Below are 24,441 nucleotides of genomic sequence, written 5' to 3'. Positions count from 1 at the left end.
GGTCAGGGGCATCTGGGTGGCTCAGTGGGTTAAAGCCTCTGCCTTCGGCTCAGGTCATGATCTCAGGGTCCTGGGATCGAGCCCCACATCGGGCTCTCTGCTCAGCAGGGCGCCTGCTTCCTCCTCTCTGTCTGCCTGCCTCTCTGCCTACTTGTGATCTATGTCTGTCAAATAAATAAATAAAATCTTAAAAAAAAAAAAAGAAAGAAAGAACATCTAAAAAAAAATCGGTTGGTCATAAATATAAGGGTTTATTTCTGAATTCTCAAATCTCTTCTGTTGATCTGTGTTTACCCTCATGTTAGTATCAAACTGTCCTGGTAACTGGAGCTTATATTAAATTTTACAATTAGGAAATGAAAACTCTCCAACTTTGTTCTTTTTCAAAATTGTTTGGCTGTTCTGTCTTTTGGATTTCCATATACATTTTGGATATAGCTTGCCAATTTCTGCAAAAAAGCCTGCTGGAATTTTGATGGAAATTGAGTTGAATCTATAGATCAACATCAGGGGAGCTGCCATCTGAACAATATTGAGTGTTCCAGTCATTGAACATGGAATGTTTCTCCATTTATTTAAATGATATTTAATTTCCCTCAGCATTCCTTTGAAACTTCCAGGGTACAAGTCTTGTACTTCTTTTGCTAAATTTATTCATAAGTATTTTATTCTTCCTAATACTCTGAGTGGAATTGTTTTCTTATTTTTATTTTAAGATTATTCATTCGCATATGTAGAAATACAGTTTCTTTTCATATATTAACCTTGTATTCTCCAGCCTTGCTCAACTTGCTTCTTAATTTTAATAGGGGTTTATGTGCATTTGTTTCTATCCCTTAGGATCTTCCACATACAGAATTATGTTATGTGCAAATAAGGACGATTTTACTTCTTCCTTTTCTTTCTTTTTCTTGTGCTTGTACAGGCTAGAACCTCCAATAGAATGTTGAATAGAAGTTGTAAGAGCTGACATTCTTGTATTATTTTTTCACCATTAAGGATGATGTTAATACTAATTCGAAAAGAGATATGCCCCCTATGTTTGTTGTAGTATTCTTTCCAACACCCCAAACATAGAAGCAACCTAAGTGTCCAGTGATACACGAGTGGATAAAGAAGATGTAGTATATATACACAATGGAATATTACCCAGCCATAAAAAGAATGAAATCTTGTCATTTGCAACATGGATGGATGGATCTAGAGGGTATAATGCTAAGTGAAATAAGTCAGTCAAAGACAAATACCACATGATTTCACTCATATGTGGAATTTAAGAAACAAGACAAATGAACACAGAAAAAAGAGACCAAAAAAGTTCAGACTCTAAAGTACAGAGAACAAAGTGGTGGTGACCAAAGGGACAAGGGTGGGGGGATGGGTGGAATAGGTGATGGGGATAAAGAATACACTTACAGTGAAGAGCACTGAGTAGTATATGGAATTGTTGAATCACTATGTTGTATACCTGAAACTAATATAACACTGTATGTTAATTATATAGAAGTTTTTAAAAAGTATGATGTCAGCTGTAGATTTTTCATAGGTGTGCTTTTTTTTTATTTTAAAGATTTTATTTATTTATTTGAGAGAGAGAGAGATAGTGAGAGAGAGCATGAGCAAGGGGGAGAGAGAGAAGCAGCTTCCCTCCTGAGCAGGGAGCCCAACGTGGGCCTCGATCCCAGGGTCCTGGGATCATGACCTGAGCTGAAGGAGACACTTAACTGATTGAGCCACCCAGGCATCCCTCATAGATGTCCTTTTTCACATTGAAGAAGTTATCTTCTTTTTAAAGTTTCTTGAGAATTTTTATGAATTGGATTTTGTCAAATGCTTTTTCTGCATCTATTGAGATGACTGTGTGGTTTTATCCTTTATTCTATTTTTTTTAAAGATTTTATTTATTTATCACAAGTAGGCAGAGAGGCAGGCAGAGAGAAAGAGAGAGGAATGAGGCTCCCCACTGAGCAGACAGCCCGATGCAGGGCTCGATCCCAGGACCCTGGGATCATGACCTTAGCCGAAGGCAGAGGCTTTAACCCACTGAGCCACCCAGGCACCCCACTGAGCCACTCAGGCACCCCCCTTTATTCTATTTTTTAAAAAGATTTTATTTATACATTTGACAGAATGAGAGAGAGACAGAGAGAACACAAGCAGGGGGAATGGCAAAGGGAGAGGAAGAAGCAAGCTCCTCACTGAGCAGGGAGCCCGATGTGGGACTCAATCCCTGGATCCTGATCATGACCTGAGCTGAAGGCAGACACTTAACCAACTGAGCCACCCAGGTGCCCCTCTTTTATTCTATTAATATGGTATATTACATAAGTTCATTTTATGATATTAAATGATCTTTACATTCCTGGGCTGAATGCCACTGGATCAGAGTGTATAATGCTTTGTTATATGTTGCTGGATTCAGGATCAATCTGACTCTGGAAGAAATGCAGAAGTGAGTCAAGTGAAGTGGTCTCTACAAAGTCTTGTTGGTTTTAATGATATTCTTAAAACATTAGAAAGTTCAACTATCAGCATCTATTTATCATTAGGACAGTAACCCAAAAGATTGAAAGCACTTCTGTTGAGTGTCATCTGTGTTGCACCTAAGGATGTAGAATGTGTTTTGAAACTATGCATTCTTTTAATATTATGCAAATATTTTATTAACCTGGATAAGGAGGAGTTAATTCAATTTTGTGAAATCTTCTTACTAGTTTTTTTAAGGATTTTATTTGTTTGAGAGAGAGAGGGAGGGAGTGAGGGAGAAAGTATGCAAGCAGTGGGAGGGGCAGAGGCAGAGGGAGAGAGAAAATTCTCAAGCAGACCCCGTGCTGAGTGTGCAGCCAGATGCAAGGTGGGGGGCTCCATCCCACAACAGATCTTGCCTGGAGCCGAAATCAAGGGCCGGGCACTCACCCAACTGAGCTACCCAGGTGCCCCTTCTTATTCATTTCTTAGTGGTATGTCTTGAGACCATTATTCACTTTATTTCATTACTACAAGTACAGGCTCAAAGTCTTACAACCTTTCTGAAAGACAAAAAGTCAGAAAATTCAAACTGCGATTTTAATATCTAGGATGGGTTTTGAACAGTGAACATAACGGATTTGTCCCCACTTCCATCCTTTTCTTTCAAAATGAGTTTGAAAAGCTCTCTCTCTCTTTTACAAGCTAGAAAGTGTCCTTGGTACAATGAAGACTCAAATTGTATCTTATCGTCATGTCCTGGAACACTTCTCTGAAAGAATATGATGTCATTCCCTTCGTCGTTGATACTGTCTGGAGGTCTCATTTCCTGTAGAGAAAAAAAAATATTTAATTTTTTAAAAAGATTTAATTTATTTATTTGACAGAGAGAGATCACAAGTAGGCAGAAAAGCAGGCAGAGAGAGGCGGGGGGTGGGTGGGAAGCAGGCTCCCTGCGGAGCAGAGAGCCCGATGTGGGGCTCGATCCCAGGACCCTGAGATCATGCCCTGAGTCGAAGGCATAGTCTTAACCCACTGAGCCACCCAGGTGCCCCAAAAATATTATTTAATTTTTTAAGGACATGAACAATTTGAGTATGTGTGGTTTATTTTGAAGTATATTACTGCACAGAGCTAAAGAAGTCTTTATTCTCAAAAGTTAAACAAACCTTTCAGAGTAAGAATACTGATCTCGTTTCCTCTTAATTCCTAATCTATCTACTCTCCCTGCTTACTCTGGCTTTTCCCACCATGGAAGGCACATTCAGGTTTAGGCCTGAGGTTTCTCACAATTTACCCATCGGAGAGCTTCTTTTTCTCCTCTCCCCCAGTGGAGTCCATATCTGGTCAAGAGGAAGTAGAATTCCAGCAGAGACCAGCTATTTGGGCTATGGTGACTTCCTGTCTTCTTCTGCCATTCACAGCTAACGACATTGACGACCTCCGCCCCTAGGCAGAGGCTAGCTCTTGTTTCTGAGCCAAACGTGAGAGAGGCAGAAAGTGGCGGCATCTCAGCTTCCTTTCTTCCGTGGAGCCTGAGACCGAACTGTACTAGGGTTACGTCCTGTGTTCCAGTCTACGCCTGCTTATTGGCTTAGACAGCACTTTTTCTCTGCCAAGTACTCTAGTCCTGCCGTAGTCCTGAATTTCTATCCTGAAATTGGCTGGGCTTTGCCCTGAACCAAATGCTGATTCCTATATCCTTCAGTAACAACAGAGGGTTTTCTCAAGGATAGCTAGATTACTTGAAACTATAATCCTGCTGGTCACTCAACTGACAGTATGGCCTGCACTTTTCCTATGAGTACATCATACCTACTTTTCAGGATGGACTAGAAAATGTAAGGACCACCCAAGTTTCTTTCCGTATTAATCCCAGAGCTAGCAGACATTTTGAGCTTAATTTTCCTAACCTTTTCCTAATTTTCCTAACCATTATCCTAAGGACTGATGGAGAGACCTCCAGACCCAAAATAGCATTCCAGCATCCTCCCAAGATGCCTGAAAGAATCTGGGCGGGGGTACCTCCAAACTTCTCAATCAGTTGTGGAATTTATAGTTCTAACTCTTGACCTTTGTCCTTTGTCAACCAGTGAGAGTCCTTAACTGATGACAATACAAACTAGCTCACCCCAGCTCATCTGCAGCTGTCCATGATAGATCAGAATTTAGGGAGACCTAACCTGGGGGTTAGACTAAGCTAAAGTCTAACGTATAAGTGATAAATCATCCTTAGCTAACACTTCAAAAGCTGTAGAAATACTAGAGAGAGATAAACCTTTTAGTTCAAACCTAGTGTGGAAAGTTATAGTTGAAGGTGGAGGGGTGGATAGGTAGACTAGGTGAACTCTAACTAGTTCAGTGCCCTATTCCAGAACAGAGGCAAGGAAATCTTGGGGCAGTAGCTCTCCTTGGCTTTAGTGTTGACTACTCACAGCTCTCATAGGGAAGGTGCACAACAAATGGATGTGGAAACAATCCCAGTGACTTTGGGGAACTCTCAATTTGGAAAGCCCTACCTGGCAAAACTTGACTACTCCAATGGCCTAAGGTATTCTTTACATCAGGAGGAGTTGAATCTGAACCCAGGGGAAGGTAAGCTTGATGTAACATCTGTTAGTTTGATCCTCTCCCAAGTGCACTAGTAAGTCTGAGAGAACTTAAAAATAACATACATAAATGGGACGCCTGGGTGGCTCAGTTGTTTAAGCATCTGACTCTTGATCTCTGCTTGAGTCTTGATCTCAGGGTTGTGAGTTCAAGTCCCATGTTAAAATTTATTTATTTACTTAAAAATAAATAAGAAAATAACATATATCGATTGAAAGCTGAAGGATATAGCCAAGATTTAGGCTAAGAAGCAGGAACAAAATAATTAAGGATTAAAATATCATCATAATTTACAAAGTAGAAGGCTTACAGAAGGACAGCTTCATTCTGTGTGGCAGGACTCATTGTGGAAAGTCACAAGCCATTCTTTTTTTTTTTTTTAAGGTGAAATTCTTTCTTTCTTTCTTTCTTTTTTAAGATTTTATTTATTTATTTGACAGAGAGAGAGACAGACAGACAGACAGTGAAAGAAGGGACACAAGCAGGGGGAGTAGAGAGGGAGAGGCAGGCTTCCCACTGAGCAGGGATCCTGATGCAGGCTCTATCCCAGGATGCTGGGATCATGACCTGAGCCAAAGGCAGACACTTAACAACGGAGTCACCCAGGCACCCCACAAGCCGTTCTTTTTTTTTTTTTCTTTTTTGAAGAGAATGGGTTTAAAGATTTTATTTATTTATTTGTCACAGAGAGATATCACAAGTAGGCAGAGAGGCAGGCAGAGAGAGAGGGGGAAGCAGGCTCCCCGCTGAGCAGAGAGCCCGATGTGGGGCTCGATCCCAGAACCCTGAGATCACGACCTGAGCCGAAGGCAGAGGCTTAACCCATTGAGCCACCCAGGCGCCCCAAGCCATTCTTTAATATACATTGATAATTCATGTCTGTACTCTATATTCTTACTTTATCTATAGATTGATTATTCAGAAGACCCGGGTTCTGAAACAAGTCTTGTGCCCGTTCCTCCGTACAGCAGGCTCAGAAAAACCATGATGTGATTGCAGTAAGTTAGAGAGTCTGACAATTATTAGTTAACTATCCATTTTAAGGCTTCTCTGCGTCTTGCTATTCTTGTTCTAGATAAAAGTTTGGACTGAGGGTATTGGGGTTTTAAAATTTTGCACACAAATATGACTCAAACAAGTCAGTCTTACCTTAAAGGAAATAGTTTTGTTCTTACAGGACAGAGTAGACATTCTCTCACACTTCACAGAGATGGTTACCGCCAGACCTCTGGTGAGGCTATCTTTATACATATAAATGATAAACACGGTATGGGATGCATTTTCTGAAACAAACATTAATAAATGAGAACACTAGTTAGAAGAAGTTTTGCAAATCAGTATTTATGGAAGTTAGCCTAAGGCTAAACCTTAACAGACCCATTATCATTACTCTGAGATTCAGCCAGTTAACTTTAAAACACATTCACAGTATGTATTATAACAAAATGCAACTTTTTGAGGGTTGTACAGATACTTTGAGTCCATTAAAAGATTGTTTTTAACTTTCAAATGCTAAATAGAACATTTTAAAAAATACTTTAAGGTAAAAATTTAGTTTTTTTCAAAAGTACACCTCCACTGTTTCAACTCTGCCTCAACTCTGATATTTGGAATTCAGACCTCGGAAGTCCCAGTGAACTGATTCCCTTCTTAAGGCACTCTAAATTTCTGGTGTAAGACAGACTGAACTTGAAATGCTTGTGTATTTATTTTTAATTTTGAGTTTTGAAAATGCCATCAGCAATTTCAGCTATAAGCAGCAGGTACCAAGGGTCCATGTAGAGATCCTATATAGTTAATGCAATTACAGTGAAGGGATTGGTGATCCACATGTAGGCTCACAGCATGACCCTTAACAATATCTTTATTGCATCAATTTTTCACCCCAGCCAAAAAAAATGTGGAATACCCTATTAAGTTTCCTGTGAATGAAATTATTACTGCTCCTAAAACAGAGGTAGTTAAATGGAATGGAAAGAAGTAGCTTATCACTTTTATGTTACAAATATGTATTAAAAAAATAATACCTGTACAGTCAGAATCAGGCATATCCTCAAACACTGGTTGATTGCCCTCATTAACGAAGAGAACTTGGTCGTTCAAATTTCGTATGATGGAGAGTCTAGGTTCAAGCTTGCCAAAGTAATCTGATTCCAGGTTGTCTACAATGCACATTAAATTTCATTTAAAAATATGTTTTTTCCCCTCTAAATTTACAAATAAGCATACTATATGTTTCAGTTTTCAATAGCTACTCATCGTAATCTTCTGATACAGAAGCAGCTAGGGCAACGTTGCACGGTGTTTTCTAACCCACTTCCAAGAGCACCCCCCGGTTCTTGTTATCACCCCGAACTACACTTCCTCTACAGTCTTATAGTCAAATATCCTATTTTCTAACCACAATCTCCCATCCCTTTAGCTTTCTTAAGCTTTTCCTCTACTTCAGAGTCCCTCTGCCTCTTACATGTTCTCCCTGTCTAACCTCTTCCTGTCTTGCCTTTCTTCTCTATGCAGCCTGGACCTCATGGCTCATCATTTTACCTACCCTTTTGCCAGGATCTTAAATCCAGAATTTATTTGTCCTCCAACTACAAAACCCCAAACCTGGCTGCCGAGCTTTGCCAGTGAACAATTACACACATGTACAAATTGCTGTCGTCACAAATTCACCGACTGTCAATACTTCCTTTCTGTTCCAGCTCAGAGCTCTTCTGTAGTCCAGACCTAAATTCCCAATCTTCTCCTGTCTCCTAAGGCTCTCTACACCGTCACCTCTGCTTTCACTTCAGCAGACGATTTCCTGCCACTCCACTTAAGAGTGTAACTGTGGCACTCCCAGTTATTTCCACTACCCTTCTTGTCCCAAGGGAAAATATGGAAAAAGTGCCCCTTCTGGTGTCCAGGGCTGACCCCTTCTGTGCTCCATATGTGTCTTCTACTGAAATCTTGATTTACCAATCATCCTCTGTCTTCTACCAACCCAGCCCTTTGACTTCCTGGATCTTATTCTAAAGAAACAATCAGGCAAATGCGTAAATATTCCAGTACCCAAATACTTGTAGGAGCATTGTTAATAATAGCAACAAACTGGAAACAATTTAAATGCCGCCAATTGGGGATTAATCAAGAACATTTTGAGAGGCCCTTACTATGGAAGATCACGAATTGAATATAATTGTAATTATTCACTGCCATGGAGAGATGTGCATGTGTGCTTAAATTAGAAAAAGCAGCTTAGGTATAGTATAACATGTACTGAAAGATGTATGGGACTATTGGATCAAAATGGTAGCAATGATTATTTCTGGGTTATTTTCATGGTTTTATTTTTCTTATTGTTCTTTGCGTCATTGCCTAAAAATTATTTATAATAAGCGTATTATTTTTATAATAAGAAAAACATAAAGCTCTTTTCACTTTGAGATTTAAAATTTCTCTATCAACAATATTCCCTCTGGAATGTAGCTGTGTGTGCAGCTGGCCACACATCTCTCTCCTTTTAATAGTCATGCTTCTGGCAAGAGTTGTCTGTATCACTTCCTTGCATTTGCTCTTCCACTAATTACAGTCTGCCTCCATTTCTTTTTCTTTTTTTTTTTTTTTTAAAGATTTTATTTATTTATTTGAGATAGAGCAAGAGAGAACATGAGCTGGGTGAGAGGCAGATGGACAGGGAGAGGTAGACTCCTGGCTGATCAGGGAGCCCCACACAGGGCTCCATCCCAGGACCCTGGGATCATGACCTGAGCCAGTCTGACACTTAACCCACTGAGCCACCCATTTCTGCCCTCTGCCTCCATTTCTCCATCAAACTGCTTTCGAGGAGGTCACCTAATTCCCTGTTGCTGAATGTAATACAGACTTTCCAGCCATTGGTTTTCAAGGCTACAAAATCCAGCAGGGTGCCCATGACCTCTAGCTTGAAAGGCTCTCCTGGGATTCTGTGGCATTCTCTTGGTTTTTCTCCTTCCTCTTTGGTTACTCTGCTCTGTTCTTTACTTTACCTGGCATTCAGGTAGGATCATACCCATGTCTGGCCTGTGATCCTCTAACATACTCCCAGATTATTACTATTTTTTTTCTACTGCATCCTTTAAATGTAGGTATTTCCTCAGAGTTTAGTCCTTGGCTTTTACTTTTTCCCTCTACACATTTCCTCTGATTTGTCTTTTTATTCTTGAAGCTCCAGATGCCATTTCTATGCATAAGCCTCCTACATCTATATAACCAGCCCAGATTTTCATCCTGAGCTCTGAACCGTATGTCCGAGGGTCTCCTGGACATTTCCACTAGGATGTCCCACAGATAAGATCCAAAACTAAATTTATGTCTTCCTCTTTGCTCCATATACCTCTGTACCCTGCTCTTCCTTTTGTGTTTCCTATTTAGTGGAATGGTACAAATTGCCTAGGTGAAAAAATGGAGCCATCATTTCTTCTTTCTCTCCATCTCTGTCTAAATCTAGCCCCAATCATGTCCTGTCGATTCTTCCAAGTATTTCTAAAATCGCTCCACTGCTCTTCACTGACCCACTGTGCCTACTTAATTCATGTCACCATCATTTCTTACAGAGACTGCAACAGTAGCCTCGTAATTGGCATCCCCCCTTTCGGTCCACACCTCAACTCTTTATACTGAAGCCAGAAGCAATTATAACTCACTTTTAATTAAAGTTAAAATTCAGAGAGATGATCCCATTATCTCTGAATTTTAATGAGGCACACAGCTGCCCAGAATAAAGATCATATTTTCAGATTTCCTCAAAGTTGGTGTGGCCACATGACTAGATTCTAATGGATGGAATGAGTACAATTGATGTGTATGACTTCCAAGTAGAGCCTTTAAAGGAAACGGGGCTGTCTTCCTCCTACTTTGAACCCTTTCTTGCCAGCTGGGATATGAACCCAGGAAGTGTGATAATGCCTTTCAAGTATGTGAGTGAGTTCAACAGCTTAGGGATGCCAGAATAACCTGAACTACCGACTTGGACTTGTGTTTGACAGAAGCATTTTCTATCTTATTCAGTTACTGTATTTTTGGATCTCTTATTTAATGGCAAACTACTCTGTATTCCAGATCATATAAATTGTGCTTAATGAGTCCCCATTATCCCAAAGATAAGATCCAAATTCCCTATCTTGGAATAAGAGAACCTTCTTTATCTGCACCCTATTTATCATTCTTCTCACTCCATTCCCCTACTCCCATTCTAAGTTACTTTTATTCCCCATAGGTGCCATGCTTCCTTTCATATCTTGGCCTTTGCATGTGGTCTTCTTCCTGCCTCGAATACTTTCTCTGGCTAACTCCGAATCACTCTTCAAATCTGTCCCTCCTTCAAAGTCTCCCTCCCAGAATCTATTGGAGTGAATTAGGTGCCCCTTCTGTGTGTTCCCATAGCATCCTATGCCTTTGTAAACTCGATATACCATATTCCAATTGCCTTTTTGATGTGCCTGCTTCTTCCCATAGGAACCATGTTTTGTTCACCATTGTAACCTACTGCTTAACCTAGTGCCTGGGATACAGATACCAATATGTAAAAGGAGAGTAGGGGAGTCTTTAAGAAACATGACGAGTTATATGTCAATTATATCCCAATAAAGCTGGGGGAAGAAAAGAAACATGAAAAAAAACAGCATTTTTTTTTTTTTCCAAAAAAGAAGCTGTCTTCTATTTCTAGTCCGGTAAGGGTCACCTTAAGAATGGGAAAAGTGATATTTTTAAGGAAAAGCATGAGAAACTAAAGGGCTTTTATAATCTGGGAGTATGTTGGAGGATCACAGGCCAGACATGGGTATGATCTTACCTGAATGCCAGGACAAGGAGTGGGTGCATCCACATCTTAATAAGACTCAATGACTCAGCCTCACAGTTCTGCTTGCTCTACCCTTCCCCATCTCTCTATTTCCAGAATTCTCTGCCCCCTGGGAGCCTCCAAGTTTTCTTCCCAAAGCATTTCTGAGAAAGAGGGTTGAATAAGGAGGATTCTCATGATTTTGGACAATTCTCTTCTTCAATCCCTTTTTCCTCCAGAAAATTCATAACTTCCTACTAATCTCAGGATCTGTATAACAGGTGAAGTCTACTTTGTAGATTCTAAGAGCTAGAGAATTTCCTAAGATGTAGAAAGCAGCATATTTTGGGGGAAGTTCTTCTTTGTATCCCTTATGGTCATCTTTACTCCAAGGCAATGCTATGGAGCCTACATTCCTCTGTGGGAAGATTCGCCTCTCAAATATACTGAAACTGTATCAGTTTCTCTCAGCTGAGAGTGATGATATGGATGTGTCTGAGAGATGCTTTCTAAAGTAGTTACTTTACAAAGATAGAGAAACAAATTTATACTTTACCGTCATTTTCAGCTAAAGGAGAAAAAAGAGAAACAAAATATGTTAAATTCTATATTTCAATTCAGAATATCTTTTACCCTACCATTTCATTACTCTCCTGTCACTCCCCAATATTTCACCACTATTTTACCAGTGATGGCCTTTGTGGGCCTCCACAAGTGATATTATATAATCATCCCAAAGGTCCCGTAAAATGAAGCTCATTAGACTTAGTGTGTTCTCAGGTAAATTAGATATAAGACCTATATGCAGGGTTTATAAATTCAGATTTTCAGTTAAAAGGAAGTTTTATAAAATGATAGATTTACTCTTAAGTTTGTTGTTTAAGTGGAAAGTCACCTAGGGACTTTCTATGAAGCTTTAAAATGAAGCCAGCCTTTCAAGTGAAACCAAAATGCCCATCAAAGATTAACCATTAGAATCTGTTTTTATATTTCAAATATATTTACATAAAATGGTATAACTCACTCACAGAACTCTAGATGTAAGGTATTTCTTATATGATTTGCCAGTTTGTTTTGGGAAATTATATTCCCTGAATGTGTCCAATTTTGTGGGATTTTCATGATGTGCACCTGAAGCCACCTTATGAATTGGCTACTGTTAACTAAAGAGCCAGGACATGTGGTAGGATGAGGTGCTAGAATGTGGGACATATTGTGGCTAATTTCTAGAAGCCCATTGTTTTTCTTTCCAGAGAAGAGGGTCATTAGTATTACAATGGAATTTGGTGACAGAAAAAGAAGCACTTAATAGTTCACCTCATACATCTTTTCTAGCTGCATACATTTATCTGAACCCTTATTTGGCCTATGGCTTTAGACTTACCTACAAAGTAAAGTGTATTGTCAATAAATTTCATTCCCACAAAGTTGATGCAGTTGTCTTCTACTGGGTTAGTAGCCATCTTTATTCCTAATGAAAGCAAAGCATCATCTGTGAAAAGGTAGTGGTTGTTCCATTTACACAAAATGAACCCTTTACTACTTACTGCCTCATACTACTCCAAATTCAAAAGTCAGTGTATCACCTAGTACGCCGATGAACACTTTGGACATTTAATAAATGCTCGGGTCTTTGGCTTATGATACACATGTTCAGATGTTCTTTTTTTTTAAAGATTTTTTTTAAAAAATTATTTATTTGACAGAGAGAGAGAGAGATCACAAGTAGGCAGAGAGGCAGGCAGAGAGAGAGGGCAGGGGAAGCAGGCTCCCTGCTGAGCAGAGAGCCCGACACGGGGCTTGATCCCAGGATCCTGAGATCATGACCTGAGCCGAAGGCAGAGGCTCAACCGACTGAGCCACCCAGGTGCCCCCACAGGTTCAGATGTTCTCTTGCAAACCATCAAGATATTTGGAATCTAGAAAGCATCTTCTCATAAAACAGAGTTATAAAGGGTAGAAAGGTGGTCCACTACTGAACTGAAATATTGTCCTAGTATCTTGGGGGAATATATTATCAATATAAACACAGGATGCCTATCATTTAACTGTGGATTGGCTCTGTCTCTGTCTTTCAACCAATGGGTTTATGTGCATGGGAGATTGAAGGTTTGTGACTTCACTGTCAAAGTGCTAAAAGTGAGACAATGACAAAAATGGTGTTTCCTCCTGGCAGTGAGGGCAGGGTGGTGGGGGTCGTGGTGGGAGGAGGCTGAAGGGCTTGGCATCTGGTGGCCCTCTTCCTCCTTATGCAGCAGTAGCTTTCGACCTGGAGTTTGGGTTATACTGTGCTTTTTACACAAGTAATACATAAATATATAGTATTTCTGTAAAAAACAACAAATAATTTAGAATTTGAAAATGTTAAAACTTCTTTTTGCTCTTCTCCTCCGCCCCACCCTACTGCACCCCACTCAGTATAGTGTGTATCCTTCCAGACCTGTGTCTATGAAGCAAGGATTCTCTATCTGGGAAATTTCTTAACGTGGATGTGAAAAAATTACATATTTATTTTCACCAACTTCTAACGGAAATTTAGCAGTTCCTTCCATTATGGTGTAGGGAACAAACGTATTAATAGCAATACCTGTAATGTCACTAATAGAAATACATATTTCCTATTGTATTATCTTGAGATCTTGAAATAGGGTTTAAACTCCTTTCTATTTTGAAATAGACAGAAGTTATTTGTCCTACCAGTAGATTTTGTGATTTATGTGTTAATAAAGAAGCACACATATACTATATCAAAATTTGCTACTTTTTTGATAACCCCATTTTGATATAATAGGTTTTCTTTATAATCTTAAGTATTTAATGTTATGCATGTAAAAACATTATTTTGAGAAGGGGTCCATAAACTTCGGATTGTCCATGAGGGTCCGCAGCACAGAAATGATTAAGAGGCTCTACTCCAGAGTTCAGCAGTACTTTGGGTTCTTGAGGGTAGTTATGGTTGGGGCTCTAACTCTAAGGCAGGTGCTTGGGTCACAGTTGTCATTGGTATTTATAGGGGTATTTAAGTCGAAGCTCCTAGGTAGTATACTGGCTCGAATATTTTTCTGGCATAGTCGGCTGAGGCCAGATATATATGGTAGAGGAAGCAGGAAATTAAAACTCAGTTAAAAAACTTAATCCAAATTAAGTTAACCCAAGACACTTGTTGGTTGGTGGCTATTCATCAGTTTAATCTATATTAATTATATTATGTTAATCTATTATATAATTATATTATATTAATCTATCTTTATACACATACAAATGTGGATAGTTATCAAATTTATACAGATATATAATATACAAGCATATGAAATAATGGCTAGGTGATCTTCTCTACAAACTTTAATATTATGTAACGCCCTCATATTTTTGGAAAATGATTTACCTGAGAAGTACTAAGTAGTACATGCAGGAATTGGATGAAATTACTTATGTTTACTAAAGGCAGTATTCAGTCAATGAGTGAATAGATTTAGAGGACACTGTTACCTTAAAAATAATATTACACAATATTTGAAATCATCAGTTAATTATCGAGCATGCACCGTGTGGCAGTAATGGAGCTGGAAAGCTGACAAAACATAATACCTACCCTCCAATTACACAGAGTCTGGTGAAAGACAAATATATAAACAATTGCAAAACAGTATGAATGCTATAAGAGCTGGATTGATAAGAGATCCTCTGTCTGCCTGGCAGTGTTGAGGAAGACTTCTTAGGGGATGTGATAATTGTGTTGGCTTATAAGAGAGACAGGCATTTTCAAGGCCAGGGGAAGAGCTTTCACAAAGAGGGAACCATGTGAGCAAAAGCCAGCAAGCAGGGAATTCTGAGAGAACATGGCTTATTTGGAGCCTTTTACTGTAGTTAATGCAAATGCAGCCCCATTTTACAAGAAGAAAAGCATTTTTGAAGATCTCAAAGTTCAAGATTAAATTTTCCCTGGGAATAAATAGAAATATATGTAAAGAGATATCCTTGGAGTACACAAATCTACAACAACCAAGGTGTATTCTTGCTTTCTTTCTTTGTTTCAACTTTCTCAGCATTTTAAATAATGCTTTGCATAGTGCTCTCTCCACACATTCTATCATGATTGTACTTTGGCCCTTTTACCATTGTTTTCTTGCACCTGTTTTTCCAACTTATTTATCTGGAGGTGCTTCTCAGCACAAGCAGTAACAATACTCCTCAGCACTTTGATAGCATTACTATCAGATATAAAAATATTTAAAATTATGAGAGTAGTGAACATTTTTTTTAAGATTTTATTTATTTATTTCAGACAGAGAGAGAGAGAGGGAAAGCACAAGTGGGGGAGATGGGCAGAGAGAGCAGCAGGCTCCCCGCTGAGCAGGGAGTCTGACATGGGGAGCCATCCCAGGACCATGGGACCATGACCCAAGTCACAGGCAGACGCTTAACCGACTGAGCCACCCAGGCGCCCCAGGAATAGTGAACATTTAAAAAACAGTGTCACAGTAACCAGTACGTCTCAAGAACTTCTGGGATATTTAAAGAATAGCCTAGCTTACATAATATTGACTTGGAAGTAGCTAATTCTGTCAGGTATAAGAGACACTTAGGTGTGCAAGAGTGTTAACAGTTCACAACTTACTTAACCTACCAGCTCTGAAATCGTGTCATTCTAGATAAACTAATTTGGAGGACTTGACATATTTTCATTTTGCCTGTAAAGTAAGAGTATTATTTTTATATTGTATGAGTTGATTACGCCTAGTTCAATTCACATAAAATGCAACTTGCTGTGTAGTTCAGTTTGACAAAAGCTCCCAAAGAAGAGTCAGATTATAAAGGCCTTTCTTGGGGTGCCTGAGTGGCTCAGTGGGTTAAGCCTTTGCCTTCGGCTCAGGTCATGATCCCAGGGTCCTGGGATCGAGCCCCGCATCGGGCTCTCTGCTCAGCGGGGAGCCTGCTTACCTTCCTCTCTCTCTGCCTGCCTCTCTGCCTACTTGTAATCTCTGTCAAATAAATAAATAAATAATCTTTAAAAAAAAAAAAAAGCCTTGCTTAAATAGGCTAAAGAATTTGAACTGTTCTTCTGGAAAAAAAAAAATACTGACTTCCTTTAAGTAGGAGAAAGACGTGTCAAATTTATGTTTTAAAGAGCTCTCCCTGGCAGCGGTGTAGAGGATGGATTCTATGGGCAAGACTGGACAGAAGGCAGAAAACCACCTCAGAAGTAATTTTAACAGTTACAGTACCAGTTGATGAAGCTGTAAACTAAGGTAGTTTCTGTGGGGATGAAAGGATATTTACCCACAGGATTTTTTAGCTGATTGGTTATAGGTCAAATGGAAGGAGGAACTGTGGATGACTTCAAAGTTGCTGGCTTGGGTAGTTTGTTGAGTGGTTACCTCATTATAACTAAGAAAAAAGAGACTGACAGGCTTGAGTAGAAAATGTGTTCAGTTTTGCAAATATCGGAGAGAAGTGTCATAGAAGGCAAGGGAGGAAGGAGCTTTAAAGAAGAGCTGCTTGAGATCAGAAGCTGATGGGCTCACACTTGCTCACTGTATTTGGCTGTTAAGAAGTTAAGTGGTAGAAGTGGGGAATGTGGAGGGAGCAGAGGCACGCTGACAAAGATCTAGGGCAGAAGGGGTGGGGCAGGATGGGATGTGAGGTAAGACAGCAAATACAAAGTATTCTTTTAGGGAGTCTGGCTCTGAAGCATAGAGAGAGGGTGGTAGCTAGTTGGGGGGGAGGTGTCCCCCCAACTTGCAAATTTCAGTTTCTGGCTCCAGACCCACAGTCCAAGTGCAGGATATATTAACGGATTACTTTCCAAAACATGCCCAAGTACCCTGTCCCAAATGGAAACCCAGGAGTCCTCCATTCCTTTGTCTAAACTACCTCATAAATATTGTAGATTATAACTCAGAAATATCTTTAGAATTTGATATCTTCTCTCCTTCTCCACCAGCACTGTTTTTTTTAAATTAGTTTTACTGACTAATCAAGTTCTTTTTTTTAAATTTAAATTCAATTAGTTAACATATAGTATTAGTTTCAGAGGTAGAGTTCAGTGACTCATCAGTTGCATATAACACCCAGTGCTCCTTACATCATGTGCCGTCCTTAAAGCCCATCACCCAGTTACCCCATCCCCCCAACCACCTCCCCTCCAGCAGCCCTCAGTTGTTTCCTAGAGTTAAGTCTCTTGTGGTTTTTCTCTCTCTCTGATTTCGTCTTATTTTATTTTTCCTTCCTTCCCCTGTGATCCTGTTTTGTTTCTTAAATTTTGCATATGAATGAAATCATATGATAATTGTCTCTTTGTTTGATTTATTTCACTTAGTATAATACCCTCTAGTTCCATCTGTGTCATTACAAATGGTAAAATTCCTTTTTTTTGGGGTGGGGATGGCTGAGTAATATTCCATTGTATATATGAACCACATCTTCTTTATCCATTCATCTGTCAATGGGCATCTCAGCCCTTTCCATACTTTGGCTATTGTGGACATTGTTGCTATAAACATTGGGGTGCAGGTGCCCCTTTGGATCACTACATTTGTATCTTTGGGGTAAATACCCAGTACTACAATTGCTGGGTCCTACGGTAGCTCTATTTTTAACTTGAGGAACCTCCATACTGTTTCCTGAATGACTGTAGCAGCTTGCATTCCCACCAGCTGTATGAAAGTGTTCCCCTTTTTCCGCATCCTTGCGGAACATCTGTTGTTTCCTGACTTGTTAATTTTAGCCGTTCTGATTGCCCACCAGCACTGTTTTAAATCCAGCCCTCATCACTTCCAGTATCTTCTATTTTAATACTCCTTGACTTGGTTTTCTTGCTTTGAGACATTCCCGGACTACATACTGTTGTCAGTGTCATTTCTCCTGCCAGACCATAACTTCCCTGCTTTTGTTGCCTGCTAAACCCTTCATTCTTCATCTTTTAAGTCCCCACTCGACATTTTCTCTAGGGAAGCCTCCCTGACTCCTCTATTTCTACCTAATCATTCTCTCCTCAGTGCCCCCCCTCTACCTACCCCTTCTCAAATAGCTCTTACTATGCTGAATAAGATTATTTTGATTACAAATAGGTCTGCCCAGCTTCCATCTGAGTTTCTTTATGATGAATTGTCCTTTTTTTCTTAAATCTTCAACACCCAGAAGAAGTTTACGCACATGAAGAGCTCAATAAATGTTAAATGAATAAATGTTTGCTATGATAAACTCTGTTGCCATGACAACAGTGTGTAAAGGGACTGGTAGAATTTTTTCTGTCTTAAAACCTTCACTCCATCTGAAAGCCAATGAGAAGGAGAAGGAAAATCTGAAACATATTTTATTTTTTAAAAGATTTTATTTATTTATTTGAGAGAGAGAGAGAAAAAGAAAAGGACAGAGAGGGTATGGGGAGAGGGGCAGAGGAGGAGGGAGAGGGAACGGGAGAGAATCCCAAGCAGATCTCTAGCTGAGGGAGGAACTGTATGCGGGGCTGGATCGCACAACCCTGAGATCATGACCTGAACCAAAAAGAAGAGTCAGATGCTTAACCCACTGAGCCACCCAGGCGCCCCTGAAACATATTTTAAAATTAGAGTAACTTCTCCAATATTTAAAAAAAAAATTTACAAAATAGAGTAACCTCTCCAATAAGCTCCCTCTTTCTTTTTTTTTCTGTAGTGCTTTCTTATTTCATGTGTTTATTTTCTTACCACTCTTTTTGTCAGATCTCAATACATCTATGATTACAAGGGTTGTGCCTCTTTTCATTCCTCCCCTTAATTTTCCTCTTGTTTCGTCATCCATGTTCCTTTGCTTTCTTAACTCTGGTCTATGAAAATTATAGTTCCCATTAGATAAAGATGCTTTGAGTATTTCATCTAAAATTCTCAGATTATTGAGTTTTTCTTCTTTTAAAGTTATAGACTACCTCAGAAGCATCTTCCCAGGAATATGCAGTGGCAATTGGTTCTTTGAAACAAAAACCATTTTAGTTATAAAGACCTGGAAAACTAGCCAAAGGCTAGTGAATGATAGAAAATCACAATGGAAATTAGGCCACAAGGTTTGCAGTCTTGCCTGGGGAAGTCACTTAATTTTGAGGGTCTCAGTTTCCTCATTTCAACAGAAGAAGTTGAATGGTTAATTTTTCAAGTCTTAACCAGCTGCAGCATTCTGTAATTCTAGATTCTAGATAAGGCTGCAAGGATAGAACCATTTATATGTGGCAAATATCCTCGTAACCACTTCCTCCTAATTCTAACACAACATGTATTGATTGAATATTATATAGCCAGCATTGTTAAGTTGTAGAGTTAAAAAACATACAATTAGATTGAAAGTAAAATTGTCTTAAATTTGAAAAGCAATCATGTTTATCCTTGCTGTGGAATTACAATTCTGTGGCATAGGCATGAGATGTAATGAGAAAGCATATTACCTAATTCCCTAAAATCACGTATGTTGTCATCTTTTTTTTTCAAGGTTTTATTTATTTATTTTGAAAGAGAGAGGGAGCATGAGTGGGGTGAGGGGCAGAGGGAGAAGCAGACTCCCTGCTGAGCATGGAGCCCGAGCAAGCGGCACTGGCTGGATGACAGGACCCCAGGACTCCGGCATCATGACCTGAGCTGAAGGCAGATGCTTAACCAACTGAACCACCCAGGCACTCCCACAGTCATCTTGATAACAGTAAGATCAAAACCTAACTATTCAGTTCTAGAAATCATTTTATTCTTGAAAATGTTGTCATTTAAAAAAAGAGAGAGAGAAAATGTTGCCATTTTATGTATATAGGCATGTGCGTGTGGCAGAGGTAGGATGGAAGAAGACCTAGGCAAAAATTTAGGCAGTTAATGATAAAAGGGTATATGTAATCAACGGCTACATCCAGACTCAGAGCAAACAGCCAAAAGGGAACTGATGTAGATGGAATGGCCTTGTGTGAAAATGAGAGTTGAATTTAACCTTAAAGAATGTTTAAGATTTGAATGGATGGAAAAGGAGATGGAAGAACATTTATGTGACCATTAAAACAATGTTGTGGTGAAGGATGGACTGAGTGGAGCCATTTTTTGGACTGCAGTTGAACTCAGTGTAGGGTGGGGTTAGAGAGGGCTTTGGAAGGCACTGGAAGAACGTGAATTTATTTATTTATCTATCTATTTAAAGCACTTTTATTTTTCTTAGAAATCTCTATACCCAATGTGGGGCTCAAACTCAGGACCCCCAGATCAAGAGTTGCATGTTTTTCTGACTGAGCCAGCCAGGCATCCCTGAAGAATGTGAATTTAATCTCGCAGATAATAGGAACACAGATTACTGAGTGGGCAAGTGCATTATGAAAAAGATAGAGACAGGCTATGACACTACTGTAAGAATTCATGTAGGAATTCACATAAGAATTCCTAATATTCATGTAGGGATATTATGAACAAGCCAGGTTAAAAAAGATATTGTGGAGGAAGATTTAATAGAACTTTAAAAAGCTGGATGTAGGCAAAAAGAAAAGAGGAGTTTAAGGAGGTCCTAATTTTTGTTATTCGTATTTCAAAATAGAGATATTTATTCAACCCTTTCCTTCTTATGAAATAAAATTCTCCTGGGAAATGCTATAATTTTGTACAACTATAGCCCGGCTAAGGGTGTTGATGCAGATTCCATTAAGATTATCAATCTCTGGCAAAATTTTTTGTTTGCTTTTAGAATCATGGATTCAGAGTGAAGACTCCCTTTGAAGAGGAGCTTGCTTATTTTATTGTTTTGTTTTATTTTATTTTATGATTTTATTTATTTATATTTTATATTTTATTTATTTATATTCCCCTCAAGGGGAAGGGGCAGAGGGAGATGGAAAGCACACTCCCAGTTGAGCAGGGAGCCCCCCAACTGGGCAGGGAGCCTGATGCAGGTCTGGATCCTAGAACCCTGAGATCATGACCTGAGCTGAAGGCAGATGCTTAACTGAGCCACCGAGGCACCCCTACTTTTTTTAAAGCAGTGATTCTTAAGGGGCTCATGGGGTCAAAGCTATTTTCATAATAATTCCAAGATATAATTTTTCTTTTTCACCTTATTGTCTTATGAATGTACAGTACAGTTTACCAGAGGCTACATTCTGTGTGATATCGCATAGATTGAATGCAAAAGCAGATAGAAATGCAGCTGTCTTCTATTAAGCTAGATAATAAAGAGATTCATGAAAATGAAAAACAATGTCACTCTTCAGAGTAGATTTTTAAAAATATATAGTTATCTATAATTTAAAATGCTATTTATGCTAACCCATGATGTGCTTACTGTTATTTTAAAATAAATGAAAATGTCGCTATTTTAAAATTTTCTCAGTTTTAATTTCTAACATAGTAAATGACAGCACTGCAGTAAATAACCTAGAGAAACAAAACTTTTTCAGGGTCTTCAGTAATTTTTAGGAGTGGAAAGAGGTCACAAGACCAAACAGTTTGAGAACATTTGCTCAAAAGTGATACACTCCAATGTTGGTTAAAAGAGAGTAAGTTTCCACTCCGGCTTTGCTATGTTCCCTACATTGTTACTCCCTGCCCATCATAGTGGTGTCAGAAGACTGAAATTGCTCTCAAACGCTTTTCTAAGCTTACTTACTTCTAAACCATGCCTCATTTCCAAATAAAGAGGAATGATATTTCTTACCTGTGCTTGACAGTTTCCTACGAGAGGAAAGGATCTGGAAAGTTTGAGGTCTCTTTCTTTTCTTGCGGCTGTGGAGATGGGAAAGTTGGCAGTCGCTTCAGCAGCTGAAGCCGGCAGCTGGGAAAGCAGAAATCTGCTTTGGAAAACAGAGCGAGCTGGTTGTCAGTTCTAATAGCCATCTAGGAGGAGACCAAGCCTCTGGGGGAGGAGACCAAGCGACTGAGAGAAAGGAGGAAGAAGGTGGAGGGAGGAGACTGTTCTGGCACGCCTTGAACCCGCCTTCAAATGTGGGCTCTTGCCTAGGGCAATAGAACTTGCAGTAATGTCAGAGAATATGGGTACTACTTTTAATGTAAAATCACTATTTTAATGAAATAATTTTTTCTGTAAAAGTTAGAGTTCTGGCCCTCCCAAAGCTTGTGCCTCTTTCAGAAGTACTGTACTTCCAAGCTTCCTCCTTTTTTAAAGTTTTGTGCATGTTGTTGTTGTTTAGAATTACTCATTTTAGAGAGAGAGAGCATGGGTGGGATAGAGGGAGAGAATCTCAAGCAAACTCCCCACTGAGCAGGGAGCCCAACAGGGGTGGAGGTCGGGGGCTCGATCTCACGACCTGTGAGATCATGACGAGAGCTGAAACCAAGAGTCAGATGTTTAACCGACTGAGTCACCCAGGTGCCCTCCAAGCCCTTTTAAAAAAGCACCTGCTTAGTCACTTAGAAGCATCTTTTCTCACATTAATCTCTCTCTGTTTTGAGACTTTCTTTCTTTTTTTAAGATTTTATTTATTTATCTGAGAGAGAGAGAGAATGAGAATGAGAGGAGAGAGGCCAGCAGGAGAAGCAGACTCCCTGCCTAGCAGGGAGCCCGATGTGGGACTTGATCCCAGGACTCCAGGATCATGACCCAAGCTGAAGGCAGTTGCTTAACCAACTGCGCCACCCAAGTGCCCTGTTTTGAGACTTTCTATTTACACTTCAGCACAAAAGTTCTTCCTTATCTTGCAGTGCTGAATAATCAGCCCTATTAGAATAACCCTTATAATGTAATAATAGCACTTAAAATGTAACTGTAAAAAAGCAGAGTAAAATATTACAGCCTTGAAAATAATTAGCAGAAACAAAGTTCCTTGGACAATTTTTTCTTGAACATGTGTTAAATTGTGTTACCTTGCTAGCAAGGGAATTAGCAAAGTGACTTTCTGTTTTTGCCTTTTTTTTTTTTTTTTTTTTTGGCCAGTATAGAGCCTGTATAGAAACAGAGGGGTTCCAGAATTAGGAAGCAAAATGCTTCCATAAGTAGCTAGTTGGGTGTTTTGTTTTTTAACAAAATAGGGTTTTCATTTTATAAGGTCATAAATACATCACATCCACAGCAGTGATTACAAAGGAAGCCTGTGGTGGGTCAAAGGTGCTTGGTGCAGAGACTACCGCAAGAAGAAAATCACACATTTAAGAAGTATATGATAAGAATACACACATGATTGAAATTGAACTAACAGATTTCCATCCTCCAACTATAGTGTATGAAAGCATGAAATGGAGTCCAACAGTGATCAGAAGCAGAGCACCAGACAAATTAATTTTAAATGGCCCATTCCCCATGATTTCTCTCCAACTGTAAAGATGTAGAGTGCACAATTTACCCATTTCTTAGTTTGGGGATAAGCATTTTTTTGATACAGAGCAACTCAGATGTCTTCATATCCTGCCTACTTCACAGGATTATTTGTGAAGATTAAATGAGATGAAGATAACCCTTTGAATATTTTAAAGCACTAGACAACTATAACTCTCCACACACACTCACTTATTCTTACTCATTTAGCTTATGCAATGGAGATAACATTTTAAAAATAAAATAAAATGTCTCTGGTGTTCTCTTAATCTGGTGTAAACATTTATGTGTTAGGTGGAATCATTTCTCCTTGAAATATTTTACTAACTAGATAACTATCTCGTTAGATATCATACAATGTGAATAGAAGAGGAATAGATCAGTATTTCCCAGACTTTTGGGTTTAATGGACTATAAAGAGTAATGACAATAATGATAGTAATGCAGAAGAGATAAACACTGAGTAGGCAACTTTATATTTTGCCAAGTAAGAGCATTAAATATCTTAAAAATATTTATATTTTTATTTCATGAATGACCACTTTAACACCAAAAAAATCAAGAAGTACATAATACCAGAGTAAAGGACAATTCTTTCAAGCAGATGGTATGGCTTTATGAAAAACTCATTACTTTTCCCCCTCATTTTACACACATGGTAAAAATTTCAACACAGATTGTTATCAGTCCTCAAACAGTGACTGGGATCCTGTAAAGACTGTCAGTAATAATTCCCTAATTATTTAGTCTAGTCTCATTAACTGATTTATATATCACAATATTAACAAATCAAATTAAACTGAGTACCTATTTTCTGGGAACTTATTTAAAACAAATGACTTTCTCACAAGGAGCCAAAAAATAAACATACACACATAAGTCTTTATGTCAACTAACATAGAGATAAACCAAAGGGAAAAAACCTTGTTGACTGTAGTTTGCTAAGGTGCAAGAGTGTGTACCTGAAACTTATGGACGATGTTATTGACCTTTGTTTTATGAGGTGATATTTTTTTCCTTCCACATCAACTAACTGTGCTTAGCCTTAGAATGTCTGAAATTGCAGGTCAAAGTCACCACATGAAAGCACTGCAAAGTATGTGAGCCATGTATGTTAGAAAGTATTTTTTAAAAGCTGCCAATTAAGGTGACTAAACCTATAGACATCAGGAAGGGAATCTTCCAGAAGGGTGTGATTTTTTTTTTTTTTAAGATTTTATTTATTTATTTGTCAGAGAGAGTGAGCACAGGCAGACAGAGAGGCAGGCAGAGGCAGGCTCCCTGCTGAGCAAGGAGCCCGATGT

General features: G+C 39.0%; 2 protein-coding genes across 2 annotated transcripts in view; one reads left to right on the top strand and one right to left on the bottom strand.

The window, feature by feature from the left end:
• The window catches only part of SDHD (succinate dehydrogenase complex subunit D), a 69,941-nt gene extending 50,335 nt beyond the window's left edge, over positions 1-19,606 (top strand). The window contains exon 6 of the transcript XR_013967595.1: positions 19,337-19,606. The gene's annotated coding sequence lies outside the window, so the exon portion shown is untranslated. The remainder of the gene's footprint in view (positions 1-19,336) is intronic.
• IL18 (interleukin 18) lies at positions 2,970-12,339 on the bottom strand (the record flags this gene model as incomplete). The annotated part of the gene is made up of 5 exons (XM_080817483.1): positions 2,970-3,295; positions 6,226-6,359; positions 7,104-7,238; positions 11,433-11,444; positions 12,261-12,339. The coding sequence occupies 5 exons, from the start codon at positions 12,337-12,339 to the stop codon at positions 3,074-3,076; spliced, it is 582 nt and encodes a 193-aa protein (XP_080673609.1). The 3' UTR covers positions 2,970-3,073.
• Positions 19,607-24,441: the final 4,835 nt, after the last annotated feature.

Source organism: Martes martes (assembly GCF_963455335.1).
Source record: "Martes martes genome assembly, chromosome: 10".
Lineage (NCBI taxonomy): Eukaryota > Metazoa > Chordata > Mammalia > Carnivora > Mustelidae > Martes > Martes martes.
This window is presented reverse-complemented; position numbering and strand designations above follow the sequence as displayed.